This window comes from Salvelinus alpinus, chromosome 18, assembly GCF_045679555.1.
Source record: "Salvelinus alpinus chromosome 18, SLU_Salpinus.1, whole genome shotgun sequence".
Classification (NCBI taxonomy): Eukaryota; Metazoa; Chordata; class Actinopteri; order Salmoniformes; family Salmonidae; genus Salvelinus; species Salvelinus alpinus.
Window position 1 is genome coordinate 49702925 of NC_092103.1, and position 23762 is coordinate 49726686.

General features: G+C 46.8%; 1 protein-coding gene across 2 annotated transcripts in view; it reads left to right on the top strand.

The window, feature by feature from the left end:
* LOC139544434 (FSD1-like protein) overlaps window positions 1-23762 on the top strand; it is a 71242-nt gene that overhangs the window by 8774 nt on the left and 38706 nt on the right. For both annotated transcript variants that reach the window (XM_071351519.1, XM_071351520.1), the window contains exons 2-6: window positions 4515-4610; window positions 4833-4964; window positions 15336-15437; window positions 18438-18460; window positions 21226-21347. In XM_071351519.1, coding sequence (XP_071207620.1) covers window positions 4515-4610; window positions 4833-4964; window positions 15336-15437; window positions 18438-18460; window positions 21226-21347 — 475 coding nt within the window. The remainder of the gene's footprint in view (window positions 1-4514; window positions 4611-4832; window positions 4965-15335; window positions 15438-18437; window positions 18461-21225; window positions 21348-23762) is intronic.

Below are 23762 nucleotides of genomic sequence, written 5' to 3' on the forward strand. Positions count from 1 at the left end.
CACTTAGTTATCACTTTTGCCTTATGGCAAGGTGCTCCATCATGCTGGGAAAGGCATTGTTCGTCAACAAACTGCAAAAATTGTGAGTGAGCCCACACCCTTGGCTGAGAAGCAACCCCACACATGAATAGTCTCACGATGCTTTACTGTTGGCATGACACAGGACAAGCTTTTTTCCGGATGCCCCAAACAATCGGAAAGGCGATTCATTAGAGAAAATGACTTTACCACAGTCCTCAGCAGTCCAATCCCTGTACCTTTTGCAGAATATCAGTGTGTCCCTGATGTTTTTCCTGGAGAGAAGTGGCTTCTTTGCTGCCCTTCTTGACACCAGGCCATCCTCTAAAAGTCTTTGCCTCACTGTGCGTGCAGATGCACTTACACCTGCCTGCTGCCATTCCTGAGCAAGCTCTGTACTGGTGGTGCCCCGATCCCGCGGCTGAATCAACTTTAGGAGACTTTTAGGGCGCCCTGAAGCCTTCTTCACAACAATTGAACCGCTCTCCTTGAAGTTCTTGATTATCCGATAAATGGTTGATTTAGGTGCAATCTTACTGGCAGCAACATCCTTGCCTGTGAAGCCCTTTTTGTGCAAAGCAATGATGACGGCACGTGTTTCCTTGCAGGTAACAATGGTTGACAGAGGAAGAACAATGATTCCAAGCACCACCCTCCTTTTGAAGCTTCCAGTCTGTTATTCGAACTCAATCAGCATGACAGAGTGATCTCCAGCCTTGTCCTCGTCAACACTCACACCTGTGTAAACGAGAGAATCACTGACATGATGTCAGCTGGTCCTTTTGTGGCAGGGCTGAAATGCAGTGGAAATGTTTTTGGGGGGATTCAGTTCATTTGCATGGCAAAGAGGTACTTTGCATATTAATTGCAATTCATCTGATCACACTTCATAACATTCTGGAGTATATGCAAATTGCCATCATACAAACTGAGGCAGCAGACGTTGTGAAAATGAATATTTGTGTAATTTTCAAAACTTTTGGCCACGACTGTACACTGATGCAATGACAGGAGTGGGGTCCTAAAGAAGACGGAACCATAACTGGTGTCGTTGTCTTTCTTGTTTCCATGTGTTGACGTGAACTCTGGAGCAGGTGAGGGCAACTGTTCAGTAGATTTCAGTACAGTACAGTAGTAGATTTCAGTACAGTGGAAGGGAGGACAGTAACAGGAGACACTATGAGCTGAACATCATGATGGTGTTTTGATGTCAGGGGACTTCAACACGATGGTGTTTTGATGTCAGGGGACTTCAACATGGTGTTTTGACGGCAGGGGACTTCAACACGATGGTGTTTTGATGTCAGGGGTCTTCAACACCATGGTGTTTTGATGTCAGGGGTCTTCAACACCATGGTGTTTTGATGTCAGGGGTCTTCAACATGGTGTTTTGATGTCAGGGGTCTTCAACATGGTGTTTTGATGTCAGGGGTCTTCAACACCATGGTGTTTTGATGTCAGGGGTCTTCACCATGGTGTTTTGATGTCAGGGGTCTTCAACACCATGGTGTTTTGATGTCAGGGGTCTTCAACACCATGGTGTTTTGATGTCAGGGGTCTTCAACACCATGGTGTTTTGATGTCAGGGGTCTTCAACACCATGGTGTTTTGATGTCAGGGGTCTTCAACACCATGGTGTTTTGATGTCAGGGGTCTTCAACATGGTGTTTTGATGTCAGGGGTCTTCAACATGGTGTTTTGATGTCAGGGGTCTTCAACACCATGGTGTTTTGATGTCAGGGGTCTTCAACACCATGGTGTTTTGATGTCAGGGGTCTTCAACACCATGGTGTTTTGATGTCAGGGGTCTTCAACATGGTGTTTTGATGTTAGGGGTCTTCAACACCATGGTGTTTTGATGTCAGGGGTCTTCAACACCATGGTGTTTTGATGTCAGGGGTCTTCAACACCATGGTGTTTTGATGTCAGGGGTCTTCAACACCATGGTGTTTTGATGTCAGGGGTCTTCAACACCATGGTGTTTTGATGTCAGGGGTCTTCAACACCATGGTGTTTTGATGTCAGGGGTCTTCAACATGGTGTTTTGATGTTAGGGGTCTTCAACACCATGGTGTTTTGATGTCAGGGGTCTTCAACACCATGGTGTTTTGATGTCAGGGGTCTTCAACATGGTGTTTTGATGTCAGGGGGTCTTCTACACCATGGTGTTTTGATGTATTTTCTGGTGATGTTTGGATTTCTAAGACTAATTTTCCTTCTGTTTGACCAGAAATCTAAGTCTACTTTTTAAGATGCAAAATGGTTGAACAAATATCTCTACGCCTTGATTTCCCCCCCCAAAAAAATAAAATAAACTCATTTGACACCCAATTTGATCCTATAAATGTCACAAGGTGGTGTTCATGAACGTGACCCCAGTGCCCTATATAAAGAATAAGGTTGGCAGGCACTGCGTTGGTGCCAGATACCCAGCCACATAGAGACAGTACAGAGGCCAGGTTCCATTCCCTAGGCAGTCCAAGTAGAGGAGGGTAGAGCAGTGGTGAAGTTTCAGCATGACTTGTTATGTAGGCCATTCACAACCAGCCTTTAGGGTGATTTCGTCATAATGTGGGTTACTGAATATGACTCGATTTTATAGAAATACAGAAGAAATTAGGGCAAATTTATACAAATCATGTGTAGCCTGGACTATGTGTGGCCATAGTTCAACAGAAGGCATGTCAGCTCTCTACACACAGCACCAGGAATAGCTTTAAATGACTAGTGGAGTTGCAGGTGCTGATCCTGAATCTGGCTGGAGGTGCCCTGGCTGGGTGGCTGGAGGTGCCCTGGCTGGGTGGCTGGAGGTGCCCTGGCTGGGTGGCTGGAGGTGCCCTGGCTGGGTGGCTGGAGGTGCCCTGGCTGGGTGGCTGGAGGTGCCCTGGCTGGAGGTGCCCTGGCTGGGTGGCTGGAGGTGCCCTGGCTGGGGGTGCCCTGGCTGGGTGGCTGGAGGTGCCCTGGCTGGAGGTGCCCTGGCTGGGTGGCTGGAGGTGCCCTGGCTGGGTGGTTGGAGGTGCCCTGGCTGGGTGGCTGGAGATGCCCTGGCTGGGTGGCTGGAGATGCCCTGGCTGGGTGGCTGGAGGTGCCCTGGCTGGAGGTGCCCTGGCTGGGTGGCTGGAGGTGCCCTGGCTGGGTGGCTGGAGGTGCCCTGGCTGGGTGGTTGGAGGTGCCCTGGCTGGGTGGCTGGAGGTGCCCTGGCTGGGTGGCTGGAGGTGCCCTGGCTGGGTGGCTGGAGGTGCCCTGGCTGGGTGGCTGGAGGTGCCCTGGCTGGAGGTGCCCTGGCTGGAGGTGCCCTGGCTGGGTGGCTGGAGGTGCCCTGGCTGGGTGGCTGGAGGTGCCCTGGCTGAGTGGTTGGAGGTGCCCTGGCTGGGTGGCTGGAGATGCCCTGGCTGGAGGTGCCCTGGCTGGAGGTGCCCTGGCTGGGTGGCTGGAGGTGCCCTGGCTGGGTGGCTGGAGGTGCCCTCGCTGGGTGGTTGGAGGTGCCCTGGCTGGGTGGTTGGAGGTGCCCTGGCTGGAGGTGCCCTGGCTGGAGGTGCCCTGGCTGGAGGTGCCCTGGCTGGGTGGCTGGAGGTGCCCTGGCTGGAGGTGCCCTGGCTGGAGGTGCCCTGGCTGGAGATGCCCTGGTTGGGTGGCTGGAGGTGCCCTGGCTGGGTGGCTGGTGGTGCCCTGGCTGGGTGGCTGGAGGTGCCCTGGCTGGGTGGCTGGAGGTGCCCTGGCTGGAGGTGCCCTGGCTGAGTGGCTGGAGATGCCCTGGCTGGAGGTGCCCTGGCTGGGTGGCTGGAGATGCCCTGGCTGGAGGTGCCCTGGCTGGAGGTGCCCTGGCTGGGTACCATGGTAGAGATTGTGTCTGTCTCACACTGTAAATCTGTATGGACCAAACAGTGGACGAGGGGTCCAGACCTCGGTCTTATACCGGCTAGTATACTACCTGATAACAAATTACTAATTGTCTTTTGCATCACACTAGTCTGGCAAACTTATTGTACGCCTGCTGTGTGGATTCTGACTGTCTGACACTTCTGATGACGGTAAGGAAGTCACAGTCCCGTTTCTCCCTATTGCCTGAAGCAGGGCAGGAGACGTATGGTAGGAACCAAGAGGTCAGTCAGTCAGGGTCCTGAACATAGAGGGAGGTTATAATTGGTCATGAGTGAACTTCTAACACGGAAACAAACCTGACAAGCAATTTGAACATGTGACTGAATAGCCTGATATACAATAGTAGGCCAATGGATTGATGTATTGATGTATTGATGGGTTGATGTATTGATGGGTTGATGTATTGATGTATTAATGTATTGATGGATTGATGTATTAATGTATTGATGTATTAATGTATTAATGGATTGATGGATTGATGGATTGATGGATGAATTGATTGATGTATTGATGGATTGATGTATTGATGGGTTGATGTATTGATGGATTGATGTATTGATGGGTTGATGGATTGCAGACACTTTAACGTATTACATAATGTGTCTGTCTTTCAGGAGGCCCTACAAAGGATAATAACCACGTTGGCCAATAAAAATGAGGAGCTCCATAACTTCATGGAAACACTTAGCCACTCTCTGGCTGGTGTCCAGGTAAGACAAAATGATAACACTCAACATTTATGTAATTACATTAAACATAACATAAAGCAATATTAACCGTGAAATCACAATTTTGTACAGTAACTTTCATTTGCCAAATATGCCATATTAAATCAAATCAAATGAAATATGAAATGTTAATGAATCTATAGAGTAGTGACGCAGAGATTGATTCTGGATGCAGAGATGAATCAAGGTGTGTGATCGTGACAGGTGAACTCCACGCGAGCAGTGTCCGACCTGGAGGAGGAGTTTGACTTGTTATTCACCGTCCTGGTTGAGGTGAAGGAGAGCATGATCAACACCATCAAACAGGAAGGGGCCAAGAAGACACAGGAAATACAGGTACCTGACCCCTAACACCTGACCCTAACCCCTAACCCAACATCATCAAACAGGAAGGGGCCAAGAAGACACAGGAAATACAGGTACCTGACCCCTAACCCAACACCATCAAACAGGAAGGGGCCACGAAGACACGGGAAATACAGGTATCTGACCCCTAACCCCTAACCCAACAACATCAAACAGGAAGGGGCCAAGAAGGCACAGGAAATACAGGTACCTGCCCCTAACACCTAACCCAACACCATCAAACAGGAAGGGGCCAAGAAGGCACAGGAAATACAGGTACCTGACCCCTAACACCTAACCCAACACCATCAAACAGGAAGGGGCCAAGAAGGCACAGGAAATACAGGTACCTGACCCCTGACCCCTGACCCCTAACCCAACACCATCAAACAGGAAGGGGCCAAGAAGACACAGGAAATACAGGTACCTGACCCCTGACCCCTAACCCCTAACCCAACACCATCAAACAGGAAGGGGCCAAGAAGGCACAGAACTACAGGTACCTGACCCCTAACCCCTAACCCAACACCATCAAACAGGAAGGGGCCAAGAAGACACAGGAACTACAGGTACCTGACGCTAAACCCAACCTTAACCTTAACCCCAACACACAGGATAGGTCTGTAAGTCTTAGGAGCTACAGGGATCAATAGACAGCCTACTACTGTATCATATCCCAGAGACATACTACAGACTGAGAGGTTTTGTCTCTTGTCCCAGAGACATACTACAGACTGAGAGGTTATGTCTCATATCCCAGAGACATACTACAGACTGAGAGGTTTTGTCTCTTGTCCCAGAGACACACTACAGACTGAGAGGTTTTGTATCTTGTCCCAGAGACACACTACAGACTGAGAGGTTATGTCTCATATCCCAGAGACATACTACAGACTGAGAGGATTTGTCTCTTGTCCCAGAGACACACTACAGACTGAGAGGTTTTGTATCTTGTCCCAGAGACACACTACAGACTGAGAGGTTATGTCTCATATCCCAGAGACATACTACAGACTGAGAGGTTTTGTATCTTGTCCCAGAGACACACTACAGACTGAGAGGTTATGTCTCATATCCCAGAGACATACTACAGACTGAGAGGATTTGTCTCTTATCCCAGAGACATACTACAGACTGATAGGATTTGTCTCATATCCCAGAGACATACTACAGACTGATAGGATTTGTCTCATATCCCAGAGACATACTACAGACTGATAGGATTTGTCTCATATCCCAGAGACATACTACAGACTGATAGGATTTGTCTCATATCCCAGAGACATACTACAGACTGATAGGATTTGTCTCATATCCCAGAGACACACTACAGACTGATAGGATTTGTCTCATATCCCAGAGACATACTACAGACTGATAGGATTTGTCTCATATCCCAGAGACACACTACAGACTGATAGGATTTGTCTCTTATCCCAGAGACACACTACAGACTGAGAGGATTTGTCTCATATCCCAGAGACATACTACAGACTGATAGGATTTGTCTCTTATCCCAGAGACACACTACAGACTGATAGGATTTGTCTCTTATCCCAGAGACACACTACAGACTGATAGGATTTGTCTCTTATCCCAGAGACACACTACAGACTGATAGGATTTGTCTCTTATCCTAGAGACACACTACAGACTGATAGGATGTGTCTCTTATCCCAGAGACATACTACAGACTGAGAGGTTTTGTCTCATATCCCAGAGACACACTACAGACTGAGAGGATTTGTCTCATATCCCAGAGACATACTACAGACTGAGAGGATTTGTCTCATATCCCAGAGACATACTACAGACTGAGAGGATTTGTCTCATATCCCAGAGACATACTACAGACTGATAGGATTTGTCTCATATCCCAGAGACATACTACAGACTGAGAGGTTTTGTCTCATATCCCAGAGACACACTACAGACTGAGAGGATTTGTCTCATATCCCAGAGACGTACTACAGACTGAGAGGATTTGTCTCATATCCCAGAGACATACTACAGACTGAGAGGATTTGTCTCATATCCCAGAGACATACTACAGACTGATAGGATTTGTCTCATATCCCAGAGACATACTACAGACTGAGAGGTTTTGTCTCATATCCCAGAGACACACTACAGACTGAGAGGATTTGTCTCATATCCCAGAGACATACTACAGACTGAGAGGTTTTGTCTCATATCCCAGAGACACACTACAGACTGAGAGGTTTTGTCTCATATCCTAGAGACACACTACAGACTGATAGGATGTGTCTCTTATCCCAGAGACATACTACAGACTGAGAGGTTTTGTCTCATATCCTAGAGACACACTACAGACTGATAGGATGTGTCTCTTATCCCAGAGACATACTACAGACTGAGAGGTTTTGTCTCATATCCTAGAGACACACTACAGACTGATAGGATTTGTCTCTTATCCCAGAGACACACTACAGACTGAGAGGATTTGTCTCATATCCCAGAGACATACTACAGACTGATAGGATTTGTCTCTTATCCCAGAGACATACTACAGACTGAGAGGTTTTGTCTCATATCCCAGAGACACACTACAGACTGATAGGATGTGTCTCTTATCCTAGAGACACACTACAGACTGATAGGATTTGTCTCATATCCCAGAGACACACTACAGACTGATAGGATTTGTCTCATATCCCAGAGACATACTACAGACTGAGAGGATTTGTCTCATATCCCAGAGACATACTACAGACTGATAGGATTTGTCTCATATCCCAGAGACACACTACAGACTGATAGGATTTGTCTCATATCCCAGAGACACACTACAGACTGATAGGATTTGTCTCATATCCCAGAGACATACTACAGACTGATAGGATGTGTCTCTTATCCCAGAGACACACTACAGACTGATAGGATTTGTCTCATATCCCAGAGACACACTACAGACTGATAGGATTTGTCTCATATCCCAGAGACACACTACAGACTGATAGGATTTGTCTCATATCCCAGAGACACACTACAGACTGATAGGATTTGTCTCATATCCCAGAGACACACTACAGACTGATAGGATGTGTCTCTTATCCCAGAGACATACTACAGACTGAGAGGTTTTGTCTCATATCCCAGAGACATACTACAGACTGATAGGATTTGTCTCTTATCCCAGAGACATACTACAGACTGAGAGGTTTTGTCTCATATCCCAGAGACACACTACAGACTGATAGGATTTGTCTCTTATCCCAGAGACATACTACAGACTGAGAGGTTTTGTCTCTTATCCCAGAGACATACTACAGACTGAGAGGTTTTGTCTCATATCCCAGAGACACACTACAGACTGATAGGATTTGTCTCTTATCCCAGAGACATACTACAGACTGAGAGGTTTTGTCTCATATCCCAGAGACACACTACAGACTGATAGGATGTGTCTCTTATCCCAGAGACATACTACAGACTGAGAGGTTTTGTCTCTTATCCCAGAGACATACTACAGACTGATAGGATTTGTCTCTTGTGTACAGTAGTGAATGCAATGCCTGGGAGGCTCCTGTGACGTGTGTGTATCTGGCATCAGCCCTGGTGTGTGTATCTGGCATCAGCCCTGGTGTGTGTGTATCTGGCATCAGCCCTGGTGTGTGTATCTGGCATCAGCCCTGGTGTGTGTGTATCTGGCATCAACCCTGGTGTGTGTGTGTATCTGGCATCTACCCTGGTGTGTGTGTGTATCTGGCATCAACCCTGGTGTGTGTATCTGGCATCAGCCCTGGTGTGTGTGTATCTGGCATCAACCCTGGTGTGTGTATCTGGCATCAGCCCTGGTGTGTGTGTATCTGGCATCAGCCCTGGTGTGTGTGTATCTGGCATCAGCCCTGGTGTGTGTGTATCTGGCATCAGCCCTGGTGTGTGTATCTGGCATCAGCCCTGGTGTGTGTGTATCTGGCATCAACCCTGGTGTGTGTGTGTATCTGGCATCTACCCTGGTGTGTGTGTGTATCTGGCATCAACCCTGGTGTGTGTATCTGGCGTCAGCCCTGGTGTGTGTGTATCTGGCATCAACCCTGGTGTGTGTGTATCTGGCATCAACCCTGGTGTGTGTGTATCTGGCATCAGCCCTGGTGTGTGTGCATCTGGCATCAGCCCTGGTGTGTGTGTATCTGGCATCAGCCCTGGTGTGCATCTGGAATCAACCCTGGTGTGTGTGTATCTGGCATCAGCCCTGGTGTGTGTGCATCTGGCATCAGCCCTGGTGTGTGTGTATCTGGCATCAGCCCTGGTGTGCATCTGGCATCAGCCCTGGTGTGTGTGTATCTGGCATCAACCCTGGTGTGTGTGTGTATCTGGCATCTACCCTGGTGTGTGTGTGTATCTGGCATCAACCCTGGTGTGTGTATCTGGCGTCAGCCCTGGTGTGTGTGTATCTGGCATCAACCCTGGTGTGTGTGTATCTGGCATCAACCCTGGTGTGTGTGTATCTGGCATCAGCCCTGGTGTGTGTGCATCTGGCATCAGCCCTGGTGTGTGTGTATCTGGCATCAGCCCTGGTGTGCATCTGGAATCAACCCTGGTGTGTGTGTATCTGGCATCAGCCCTGGTGTGTGTGCATCTGGCATCAGCCCTGGTGTGTGTGTATCTGGCATCAGCCCTGGTGTGCATCTGGCATCAGCCCTGGTGTGTGTGTATCTGGCATCAGCCCTGGTGTGTGTGTGTGTGTTTATCTGGCATCAGCCCTGGTGTGTGTGTATCTGGCATCAGCCCTGGTGTGTGTGTATCTGGCATCAGCCCTGGTATGTGTGTATCTGGCATCAACCCTGGTGTGTGTGTGTGTATCTGGCATCAACCCTGGTGTGTGTGTATCTGGCATCAGCCCTGGTGTGTGTGTATCTGCATGTGTTTGTGAGTTATGGGTGTTGAGTTTGTTTGGGTTTGTTTATTCTTGCTCAGAGATAAAACTGAAGAAATTCAGAATTGACTAAGATTGGCAAAACACACATTTTAAAATCCATAACACATCAGACGAGACAGAATAGAATAGAGAACACTTGAAACATTACAGGGCATTTTTCATTCTGATTGTTAAAAACATTCTGATTGTTAAAAACAATTTTTTACCCCAAAATGATCTTCCATCATGTTGTAGAGTCTCCATACACCCCTCTCAGACAGCCTGGGGTGTGTGTGTTGTTACAGTGTCTCCATACACCCCTCTCACCCCTCTCTCAGACAGCCTGGGGTGTGTTGTTACAGTGTCTCCATACACCCCTCTCAGACAGCCTGGGGTGTGTGTGATGTTGTAGTGTCTCCATACACCCCTCTCACCCCTCTCTCTGACAGCCTGGGGTGTGTGTGATGTTGTAGTGTCTCCATACACCCCTCTCAGACAGCCTGGGGTGTGTGTGATGTTGTAGTGTCTCCATACACCCCTCTCACCCCTCTCTCTGACAGCCTGGGGTGTGTGTGATGTTGTAGTGTCTCTATACACCCCTCTCAGACAGCCTGGGGTGTGTGTGATGTTGTAGTGTCTCCATACACCCCTCTCACCCCTCTCTCTGACAGCCTGGGGTGTGTGTGATGTTGTAGTGTCTCTATACACCCCTCTCAGACAGCCTGGGGTGTGTGTGATGTTATAGTGTCTCCATACACCCCTCTCACCCCTCTCTCAGACAGCCTGGGGTGTGTGTGTTGTTATAGTGTCTCCATACACCCCTCTCAGACAGCCTGGGGTGTGTGTGATGTTGTAGAGTCTCCATACACCCCTCTCACCCCTCTCAGACAGCCTGGGGTGTGTGTGATGTCATCGTGCTGCTATGGCAGTTCTCTGGCCAACTCTCAAAGTCCATTGAGCAGGAACAAAAAGTGTCTGAAATTACCCCCCCCCCCCCCCCCCCCCCTCAGATATGAGATTACCCATTGTCCCTCTTTGTAGGTTGAGCGCTGCCTGGTATTCTGTTTCCCATTACATCAAACTCACTTCACACCCAGTATCAACTCGCATGTCTCGTCATGTGACTCAGGAAAACATATATTTTCATCAGTTAAATGAAAAACATACACCTGTTTTTGTTTCATTTATTCTAAGTTGTTAAAATGCATGTCAGTGGTGCCGAGTCTTTTGAAGGACTAAACCCATAGCAGGACGACCATGTTGTTCATGATTCGTTTTCATTCAACACTCCAAGAGCTAGATTTTGTTTTGCCAGGATTCACCATTATTATGAGTTGGTCTGTCAGCTGACGAACCAAAATGTTATCTGTGTCACTGTAAGCTCATCTAGCCTTTACCAACCAAGTAGCTGTTCTGTTACCTCCACACCCTGCTCTAGTCCTCTCTCCTTGGGGTAATTGTTATGTTTCTCCCCTGCTCTGGTCCTCTCTCCTTGGGGTAATCGTTACGTTTCCCCCCTGCTCTAGTCCTCTCTCCTTGGGGTAATCGTTATGTTTCCCCCCGCTCTAGTCCTCTCTTCTTGGGGTAATCGTTACGTTTCCCCCCCGCTCTGGTCCTCTCTCCTTGGGGTAATCGTTACGTTTCCCCCCCGCTCTGGTCCTCTCTCCTTGGGGTAATCGTTACGTTTCCCCCCTGCTCTGGTCCTCTCTCCTTTGGGGTAATCGTTACGTTTCCCCCCTGCTCTGGTCCTCTCTCCTTGGGGTAATCATTAAGTTTCCCCCCTGCTCTGGTCCTCTCTCCTTGGGGTAATCATTACGTTTCCCCCCTGCTCTGGTCCTCTCTCCTTGGGGTAATCGTTACGTTTCCCCCTGCTCTGGTCCTCTCTCCTTGGGGTAATCGTTACGTTTCCCCCCTGCTCTAGTCCTCTCTCCTTGGGGTAATCGTTACGTTTCCCCCCCGCTCTGGTCCTCTCTCCTTGGGGTAATCGTTACGTTTCCCCCCTGCTCTAGTCCTCTCTCCTTGGGGTAATCGTTACGTTTCCCCCCTGCTCTAGTCCTCTCTCCTTGGGGTAATCGTTACGTTTCCCCCCTGCTCTGGTCCTCTCTCCTTGGGGTAATCGTTACGTTTCCCCCCTGCTCTAGTCCTCTCTCCTTGGGGTAATCGTTACGTTTCCCCCCCGCTCTGGTCCTCTCTCCTTGGGGTAATTGTTATGTTTCTCCCCTGCTCTGGTCCTCTCTCCTTGGGGTAATCGTTACGTTTCCCCCCTGCTCTAGTCCTCTCTCCTTGGGGTAATCTTTACGTTTCCCCCTGCTCTGGTCCTCTCTCCTTGGGGTAATCGTTACGTTTCCCCCTGCTCTGGTCCTCTCTCCTTGGGGTAATCGTTACGTTTCCCCCTGCTCTGGTCCTCTCTCCTTGGGGTAATCGTTACGTTTCCCCCTGCTCTGGTCCTCTCTCCTTGGGGTAATCGTTACGTTTCCCCCCTGCTCTAGTCCTCTCTCCTTGGGGTAATCGTTACGTTTCCCCCTGCTCTGGTCCTCTCTCCTTGGGGTAATCGTTACGTTTCCCCCCTGCTCTGGTCCACTCTCCTTGGGGTAATCGTTACGTTTCCCCCCTGCTCTAGTCCTCTCTCCTTAGGGTAATCGTTACGTTTCCCCCTGCTCTGGTCCTCTCTCCTTGGGGTAATCGTTATGTTTCCCCCTGCTCTGGTCCTCTCTCCTTGGGGTAATCGTTACGTTTCCCCCCTGCTCTAGTCCTCTCTCCTTGGGGTAATCGTTACGTTTCCCCCGCTCTGGTCCTCTCTCCTTGGGGTCACAGGAACCGGAGAGGAGGCTTAGCAATAGCAGCTGATAGTCTTTCTGTTAGCGAACAGGTCTTCTCATGGTCAGCTAACTCTGTCCTGTAGGAAGAACAGTTCTGACAAACTGTTCAGCATCAGGTTCAGTCCCAAATGGGATTATATACTGTAGTGTACCCTATTCCCTATATACTGTAGTGTACCCTATTCCCTATATACTGTCCTATATACTGTAGTGTACCCTATTCCCTATATACTGTAGTGTACCCTATTCCCTATATACTGTCCTATATACTGTAGTGTACCCTATTCCCTATATACTGTCCTATATACTGTAGTGTACCCTATTCCCTATATACTGTCCTATATACTGTAGTGTACCCTATTCCCTATATACTGTAGTGTACCCTATTCCCTATATACTGTCCTATATACTGTAGTGTACCCTATTCCCTATATACTGTAGTGCACCCTATTCCCTATATACTGTAGTGCACCCTATTCCCTATATACTGTAGTGTACCCTATTCCCTATATACTGTAGTGTACCCTATTCCCTATATACTGTAGTGTACCCTATTCCCTATATACTGTAGTGTACCCTATTCCCTATATACTGTAGTGTACCCTATTCCCTATATACTATAGTGTACCCTATTCCCTATATACTGTAGTGTACCCTATTCCCTATATACTGTAGTGCACACTATTCCCTATATACTGTAGTGCACCCTATTCCCTATATAATGTAGTATACCCTATTCCCTATATAATGTAGTATACCCTATTCCCTATATACTGTCCTATATACTGTAGTGCACCCTATTCCCTATATACTGTAGTTAACCCTATTCCCTATATACTGTAGTGCACCCTGTTCCCTATATACTGCCCTATATACTGTAGTGTACCCTATTCCCTATATACTGTAGTGCACCCTATTCCCTATCTACTGTAGTGCAGTACTGTTGACCAGGCCCCATCCATAGGAATCTGGTTAAAAGTAGTGCACTATATAGGGAATAGTATCTGCACTACAGATACATCCTCAGTCTGACTCAGCAGAGACCTCAGGCTGACTGCCAAACACAGAGACTTCCAGGCGGAGGGATATTGTCTTTTTAGCTTTGACCTTTTTGAAAAGGACATTGAACAGCACTGCGGTAAGCAGCGAGATAGAGAAACAAGATGTAATATGTTAATGGTATCAGGTCTTAAAGTCCCAGTGTAGTCAAAATGTTAGATAGTATCATATTGTACAACAGTTGATGAAACTAAACACTGTAAAAGTGTAAAACAATGTGAACATTGTTATTTCTTGATCGTTGCTGGTTGAAAATGCAATCTACACAGGACCGACTAATCAGGTTTACGTGGGCGGGAGTTTCATCTTCCCTTGGTGACATCACCATGTGGTCAATTGGTTAATACACCAGAAGCAAACCTCTCTGCCAATAACAGCTAGGTGAGGGCCCCTGGGAGAGTGGTGCCAGGAAAATAACCTCTCACTCAACGTCAACAAAACAAAAAGGAGCTGATCGTGGACTTCAGGAAACAGCAGAGGGAGCACGCCCCCCCTATCCACATCGACAGGACCGCAGTGGAAAAGTTGGAAAGTTCCTCGGGCGTACACATCACTGACGATCTGAAAATGGTCCACCCACACACAGACAGTGTGGTGAAGAAGGTGCAACAGTGCCTCTTCAACCTCAGGAAGCTAAAGAGATTTTACTTGGCCCCTAAAACCCTCACACACTTTTACAGATGCACAATTGAGAGCATCCTGTCGAGCTATATCATGGTACGGCAACTGCACCGCCTGGTACTGCACCGCCCGCAACCGCAAGGCTCTCCAGAGCGTGATGCGTTCTGTCCAACACATCACCGGGGGCAAACTACCTGCCCTCCAGGACACCTACAGCACCCGATGTCACAGGAAGACCAAAAAGATCAAGGACACCAACCACCCGAGCCACTGCCTGTTCACCCCGCTATCATCCAGAAGGCGAGGTCAGTACAGGTGCATCAAAGCAGGGACCGAGAGACTGAAAAACAGCTTCTATCTCAATGCCATCAGACTGTTAAATAGCCATAATTCGCTGGCTTCCACCCGGTTACGCAACCCTGCACCTTAGAGGCTGCTGCCCTACATACATGGAATCACTAGTCACTTTAATAATGTTCACATTCTGCTTTACTCATCTCATGTGTATCTACTGTATTCTATTCTACTGTATTCTAGTCAATGCCTCTCCGACATTGCGCAATCTAATATTTATATATTTCTTAATTCCATTCTTCTACTTTTAGATTTGTGTGTATTGTTGTAAATTGTTTTTAGATACTACTGCACTGTTGGAGTTAGGAACACAAGCATTTCTCTACATCTGCTAAATTTATGCATGTGACCAATAAAATTTGATTTTCAGTTTTCCACTCCCCACTCGGACAACTCCCAGACAGTCCTGGCAAAATTCTTGCATGAGAAATTGTTTTTTGCAAAAAAATTGAATTGTGCCAATTTTAATGGAAATCTATTACATACAGGAAGGTACTTAATTGTTACCCAGAAATGATTTGATATTGATATAAAAACTGCTGCATTGGGCCTTTTAATAGAAACCAAACTGCAAACTGAATGTGCTGTAACAGCTCCATATTTCCTTTGTTCTCCTTTGTTCCGTAGAATCAACTGACACAGAGCAGCGACGCCTTGGAGAGTGCAGAGGAGCTCCTGGAGTTTGCCAACAATGCTCTGGATATTAAAGACGAGGATGAGTTCACTAAGGTAGAGGCTGCTGGTCTGTGATATCATACAGGATGTGGTGTGAAACAACAGCATCTCATTGGCTGTCTAGGCCTTAGACAAGAAGATTATTTGAATGTGATCAGCTGACACGGGATACCAGGAAGTAGGTAAAGGTCAACGTTGAATGCTGCTGGGTAACATGAGTCAGGAAAATTTTGGCCTCATCCAGCTAAATTTGGTAGATTGTAGTCCTCATTCTAAAGTGAAAGTTTATTTGATTTGTTTTTGGATTTGTTTCTAAATACAATGTGATAAAATGAATGGAAACGAATGAGAACTTTTTTTGTTTTAACAAGCTTAAAATATACTTCTAAAGGTGACCCATGAAGAATGGTTTTCTTAATTAAACTAACAAACATGATTTTTCGCCTGTCAATTTCCTATCTAATATTTTCAGAATCTTAAAGTGGAACTGACTGCGTTTTATCAACATGAATATGATACCTTTTTAAAAACATTTTCTGACAAGCGAGTACTTAGATATGGTCTTTTTCACGTTTTCAAAAATTCATACAACGTTTGGGAATGAATAGTCATTTGTGAAAACTCTTTAGCAACATAGGTTGTGCTTTTGGACAATTAATAGACACTGCAGTACATAAAACCTAATAAAAACATCTGTCTTGTCCAGGACCATAGTCTACACAGACCGGTGTGACATAGCTTTTGGTGGCTATTTGCCACATGGGCCTGCCATCATTCACTTTCAACTGGATTGTGTGTCAGTAGATCATTAGAACACATTCGCCAAAAAACACCTGAATGGATTTCTGTAAATATGTAAATACCACTGGAGTCCTCTTACATTTGGGAACTTTACTGTCCTGTTGATCAAACAATGATGAAAAGGTAGGCTCTCTCTCCCTCAGTTATGCACATCAACAACAACAAGATGCTAGCCAGAGCAAGATGAGCTAAAATCTAACGAGGGAACATTAGAATAAATGTTCGCCAACATTGCACTGATAAACGATGGGGGATAGTAGTCTGCTCGCCTGCCAATGCATGCTGGTCCCAACCCACGTTTTGACAACTGAATGGGAACTTGCCTGCCCACCCATTTGATGGATGCCAAATGTTTTATTTATTTTCATTTCACCTTTTGTTAACCAGGTAGGCTAGTTGAGAACAAGTTCTCATTTGCAACTGCGACCTGGCCAAGATAAAGCATAGCAGTTCGACACGTACAACAACACAGAGTTACACATGGAATAAACAAAACATACAGTCAATAATACAGTAGAAAAAAAGAAAACTAAAAGTCTATATACAGTGAGTGCAAATGAGGTAAGATAAATAAATACAGTATGGGGATGAGGTATTTGGATGGGCTATATTTCAGATGGGCTATGTACAGGTGCAGTGATCTGGGAGCTGCTCTGACAGCTGGTGCTTAAAGCTAGTGAGGGAGATATGAGTCTCCAGCTTCAGTAATTTTTGCAGTTTGTTCCAGTCATTGGCAGCAGAGAACTGGAAGGAAAGGTGGCCAAAGGAGGAATTGGCTTTGGGGGTGACCCGTGAAATATACATGCTGGAGCGTGTGCTACGGGTGGTTGCTGCTATGGTGACCAGTGAGCTGAGATAAGGCAGAGCTTTACCTAGCATAGACTGATAGATGACCTGGAGCCAGTGGGTTTAGCGACGAATATGTAGCGAGGACCAGCCAACGAGAGGATACAGGTCACAGTGGTGGGTAGTATATGGGGCTTTGGTGACAACGGATGGCACTGTGATAGGCAAATGCATTTAATTGATAACTAAGTGTGCGTTCGTAAATTGCCTCCAGTGTGTTTGAGTGATCTCTGCGCTCATAAATTCAGAGCGTTTTGCTCTCCGAGCGCACACTGTTGACACTGGACGGTCTGGCGGAGGGTTGAACCGAGCATTCCTCACAACGGCAGTCAAGCTAACTGGCTAACGTTGGCTAGCTACTTCCAGACACAAATGAGAGAACACCTAACGCTTGCCAGCTGTTTTCATGTTATCTATAGCGTTGGTGACTGTAACTGTGCTGTGACTCGTTCTCCTTACGTTTACTGACACCGGTCATATTCAGCAGGTGTTGCGAATTTGTAAATGCGCCTGTTTTTCTGCGTTTTGGCACACTCAGACGAGAGTGTTCTGAAATCGGAGTAGATAACCAGTAAATTGTAGAACGAGAGATATGCTAACTGGATAACAGTCGTTAAAGCTCAGCATAGCTAGCGAGCAAAGCGATTCACATGTCTTGCTAGCTAACCAAATGACACCTGCATCACTAGCTGTGTATAGCCACCGAAAAACAATATGAGGGGAAACAATCAGTCACTCCTCCAATGACATGACATCCTCCTAGCAGCTAGCTATCTAGCTAACGTTAGGCTCCGTGTTTTTACCTTGCTACATCAATAGATACGCTAGCCTGTTAGCCACGTTATGACTGACGTGTGATCATTGCCCTTGCTAGTTTGATTGTATTGACATTCCCAGCTGTAGTTACATTCGTCCGTTTTTGTCCAAAATATTGAACTGAAGCAGTGCATCCTGAATGGAGGCAGCAAACGATGTACCAGACCAGCTGGGATTTACAACCTGATTTAGGATTTAGGACCTTACTATAAGTCATGGAATGTTGAGTCAAATATAACCTCTTTTTAAAACTTTTTATAAAGTTGGTTTTGTAGCATAAACTAGGAATGTTTACATTTTTGACTGGTATTATGATTGTCTGTTTATTTCATATCTGCAAAGTAGTTTAAAACGCAGTCAGTTCCACTTCAACTAATGTTTAAATCCAAAGTCATGCTGCTTTTTTCTGTGTGATGTTGATCACCATGCTCTACTCAGCTTCCCACTGTGAGGGCCCTGCCTGCCAGTCTGTGTCCACTACAGCCACTGAGCAGAACATTGCTGCACGCCCACCAACCCTCACCTGCATGGCTGTACTAACCAACCTCCTCTTCTTTCTCCTATACGCTCCGCTCCTCCTCTTCTTCCAAGGCTGCCAAGCAGATCAAAGATAGGTAGGTTTACTCGTCCCTGGTCTGTTATCGGCTGCAGTGAGAAGCCTTGTTTAGAGCATAGTTGAGATCGATAGTTTAGCAGATGTATTTTTTTGCTATTTTCATCAGTAGTCCGACGTCAGTGAACTGATAGTAACATGTACTTGACCTACACTACCGTTCAAAAGTTTGGGGTCACTTAGAAATGTCCTTGTTTAAAAAAATATATATAATAAAAACACTTTGTCCATTAAAAAAACATCAAATTGATCAGAAATACAGTGTCGACATTGTTTATGTTGTAAATTACTCTTGTAGCTGGAAATGGCTGATTTAAAAAAAAAAAAAAAAAATGGGAATATCTACATAGGCGTACAGAGGCTCATTATCAGCAACCATCATTCCTGTGTTACAATGGCACGTTGTGTTAGCTAATACAAGTATATCATTTTAAAAGGCTAATTGATCATGAGAAAACCCTTTTGCAATAATGTTAGCACAGCTGAAAACTGTTGTTCTGATTAAAGAAGCAATAAAAACTGGCCTTCTTTAGACTAGTTGAGTATCTGGAGCATCAGCATTTGTGGGTTCGATTACAGGCTCAAAATGGCCAGAAACAAAGACCTTTCTTCTGAAACTCATCAATCTGTTCTTGTTCTGAGAAATGAAGGCTATTCCATGTGAGAAATTGCCAAGAAACTGAAGATCTCATACAACGCTGTGTACTACTCCCTTCACAGAACAAAGCAAACTGGCTCTAACCAGAATAGAAAGAGGAGTGGGAGGCTCTGGTGCACAACTGAACAAGAGGACAAGTACATTAGAGTGTCTAGTTTGAGAAACAGACGCCTCACAAGTCCTCAACTGGCAGCTTCATTAAATAGTACCCGCGAAATTCCAGTCTCAACGTCAACAGTGAAGAGGCGACTGGAACGCAAGAGTGATGGTTGCTGATAATGGGCCTCTGTAGATATTCCATAAAAAATCTGCCGTTTCCAGCTACAATAGTCATTTACAACATTAACAATGTCTACACTGTTCTAATCAATTTGATGTTATTTTTTTTCTTTTTAAAGGACATTTCTAAGTGACCCCAAACTTTTGAATGATAGTGTACATGTGGTTACATGCCGTGTGGTTACATGCTGTGTGTGGTTACATGCCGTGTGTGGTTACATGCCGTGTGTGGTTACATGCCGTGTGGTTACATGCCGTGTGGTTACATGCCGTGTGGTTACATGCTGTGTGTGGTTACATGCCGTGTGTGGTTACATGCCGTGTGTGGTTACATGCCGTGTGGTTACATGCCGTGTGTGGTTACATGCTGTGTAGTTACATGCCGTGTGTGGTTACATGCCGTGTGGTTACATGCCGTGTGGTTACATGCTGTGTAGTTACATGCCGTGTAGTTACATGCCGTGTGGTTACATGCCGTGTGGTTACATGCCGTGTGTGGTTACATGCCGTGTGGTTACATGCTGTGTAGTTACATGCCGTGTAGTTACATGCCGTGTGGTTACATGCCGTGTGGTTACATGCCGTGTGTGGTTACATGCTGTGTAGTTACATGCCGTGTGTGGTTACATGCCGTGAGGTTACATGCCGTGTGGTTACATGCCGTGTGGTTACATGCTGTGTGGTTACATGCCGTGTGTGGTTACATGCCGTGTGTGGTTACATGCCGTGTAGTTACATGCCGTGTAGTTACATGCCGTGTGTGGTTACATGCCGTGTGTGGTTACATGCCGTGTAGTTACATGCTGTGTGGTTACATGCTGTGTGGTTACATGCCGTGAGGTTACATGCCGTGTGTGGTTACATGCCGTGTGTGGTTACATGCCGTGTGTGGTTACATGCCGTGTAGTTACATGCCGTGTGTGGTTACAAGCCGTGTGGTTACATGCTGTGTGTGGTTACAAGCCGTGTGGTTACATGCTGTGTGTGGTTACATGCCGTGTGGTTACATGCCGTGTGGTTACATGCCGTGTGTGGTTACAAGCCGTGTGGTTACATGCTGTGTGTGGTTACAAGCCGTGTGGTTACATGCCGTGTGTGGTTACATGCCGTGTAGTTACATGCCGTGTAGTTACATGCCGTGTGGTTACATACCGTGTGGTTACATGCCGTGTGTGGTTACATGCCGTGTGGTTACATGCCGTGTGGTTACATGCCGTGTGGTTACATGCCGTGAGGTTACATGCCGTGTGTGGTTACATGCCGTGTGTGGTTACATGCCGTGTGTGGTTACATGCCGTGTGTGGTTACATGCCGTGTGTGGTTACATGCCGTGTGGTTACATGCCGTGTGGTTACATGCCGTGTGGTTACATGCCGTGTGGTTACATGCCGTGTGTGGTTACATGCCGTGTAGTTACATGCCGTGTGGTTACATGCCGTGTGGTTACATGCCGTGTGTGGTTACAAGCCGTGTGGTTACATGCTGTGTGTGGTTACAAGCCGTGTGGTTACAAGCCGTGTGGTTACAAGCCGTGTGGTTACAAGCCGTGTGGTTACATGCCGTGTGGTTACAAGCCGTGTGGTTACATGCCGTGTGGTTACATGCCGTGTGTGGTTACAAGCCGTGTGGTTACACACCAGAACGATGGATGACCATGTGTAACTGAGTCGCTGACCAGAATATATTTTGTAGAATCATCAAAAACAGCCAGAAGGCGTTGCCAATAACACACTGTAATCACAGCAATGGACCGGCTTCCTTCTGTCCTCTGCTGTTTCAGCTGGTAGGGTGCTGGTCTTAGTCTCACTGTGCCTTGTTCCTCCCTGCAGGGTAACCATGGCCTCAGCCTTCAGACTGACCATGAAGCCCAAGGTCACAGACAACATGAACCATCTGATGGTGGACTTCAACCAGGAGAGACAACTTCTCCAGAACCTCAAGTTCCTGCCTGGTACGTGATGAGACTTTGGCTGCCATCCCAAATGACACCCTGTTCCCTATGCGGTGCACTACTATAGACCAGGACTGGCACCCTATTCCCTATATAGGGCACTACTATAGACCAGGACTGGCACCCTGTTCCCTATATAGTGCACTACTATAGACCAGGACTGGCACCCTATTCCCTATATAGGGCACTACTATAGACCAGGGCTGGCACCCTATTCCCTATATAGTGCACTACTATAGACCAGGACTGGCACCCTATTCCCTATATAGGGCACTACTATAGACTAGGACTGGCACCCTATTCCCTATATAGGGCACTACTATAGACCAGGACTGGCACCCTATTCCCTATATAGTGCACTACTATAGACCAGGACTGGCACCCTATTCCCTATATAGTGCACTACTATAGACCAGGACTGGCACCCTATTCCCTATATAGTGCACTACTATAGACCAGGATTGGCACCCTATTCCCTATATAGTGCACTACTATAGACCAGGACTGGCACCCTATTCCCTATATAGTGCACTACTATAGACCAGGACTGGCACCCTGTTCCCTATATAGTGCACTACTATAGACCAGGACTGGCACCCTATTCCCTATATAGTGCACTACTATAGACCAGGACTGGCACCCTATTCCCTATGCGGTGCACTACTATAGACCAGGACTGGCACCCTATTCCCTATATAGTGTACTACTATAGACCAGGACTGGCACCCTATTCCCTATGCGGTGCACTACTATAGACCAGGACTGGCACCCTATTCCCTATATAGTGTACTACTATAGACCAGGACTGGCACCCTATTCCCTATGCGGTGCACTACTATAGACCAGGACTGGCACCCTATTCCCTATATAGTGCACTACTATAGACCAGGGCCCTATTCCCTATATAGTGCACTACTATAGACCACAGTCCTATTCCCTATATAGTGCACTACTATAGACCAGGAATGACACCCAGTTCCCTATATAGTGTACTACTTTAGACCAGGGCCCTGTTCCCTATGCGGTGCACTACGTTTGACCCCTTGGGCCCTTTGAACTGCAAGTCACTCTGGATAAGAGCGTCTGCTAAATGACTCAAATGTAAAAGTAGTGCTCTATAATAAGGAATAGGGCCCTGTTCAAAAGTAGTGCTCTATATAGGGTATAGGGCCCTGGTCTAAAGTAGTGCACTGTCTGTGGGGTTGTCCTCAGGTGCCTGAGATGTAGTGGATGTGGACCAGGTTGTCCTCAGGTGTTTGAGACGTAGTGGATGTGGACCAGGTTGTCCTCAGGTGCCTGAGACGTAGTGGATGTGGACCAGGTTGTCCTCAGGTGCCTGAGACGTAGTGGATGTGGACCAGGTTGTCCTCAGGTGCCTGAGACGTAGTGGATGTGGACCAGGTTGTCCTCAGGTCCCTGAGACGTAGTGGATGTGGACCAGGTTGTCCTCAGGTGCCTGAGACGTAGTGGATGTGGACCAGGACATCAGTTTTAACTCGTTGACATTTGAAACCATCCAATCTGACAACATATCTCTTTATTATTAAACTAATAGACAATGAGATTACATTTGGATGGAAAAGATTGCTAATATTTGCATTATTATAATTCTGTATTTGAACTGTTTTGGTGTCATAAATGATATGGCCCTGTTGTTAAATTGAGTTTCTACCTTTGATAGTTTTTTTCTGCTTATTTGGTATTTATTAGTATCGCCATTAGCCGCTGCAAAAGCATCAGCTATAGAGGACAGCAAATCAAATCACATGTTTTGTCACATGCGCCGAATACAACTTACCATGGAATGCTTACAAGCCCTTAACCAACAATGCAGTTTAGTTTACTAAATAAACTAAAGTATAAAAATCTAATCAAAAAGAAACACAAGAAGATGACATAACAATAACGAGCCTTTATACAGGGGTGACCGGTAGGGAGGAACAGACAGACCTCAGCCAGCCAGAGGAAGGAACAGACAGACAGATCTCAGTCAGCCAGAGGGAGGAACAGACAGACAGATCTCAGTCAGCCAGAGGGAGGAATAGACAGACAGACAGATCTCAGTCAGCCAGAGGGAGGAATAGACAGACAGACCTCAGTGAGAGGGAGGAACAGACAGACAGATCTCAGTCAGAGGGAGGAATGGACAGACAGACCTCAGTCAGCCAGAGGGAGGAACAGACAGACAGATCTCAGTCAGCCAGAGGGAGGAATAGACAGACAGATCTCAGTCAGCCAGAGGGAGGAACAGACAGACAGATCTCAGTCAGCCAGAGGGAGGAACAGACAGACAGATCTCAGTCAGCCAGAGGGAGGAATGGACAGACAGACAGACAGACAGACCTCAGTCAGCCAGAGGGAGGAACAGACAGACAGATCTCAGCCAGAGGGAGGAACAGACAGACAGATCTCAGC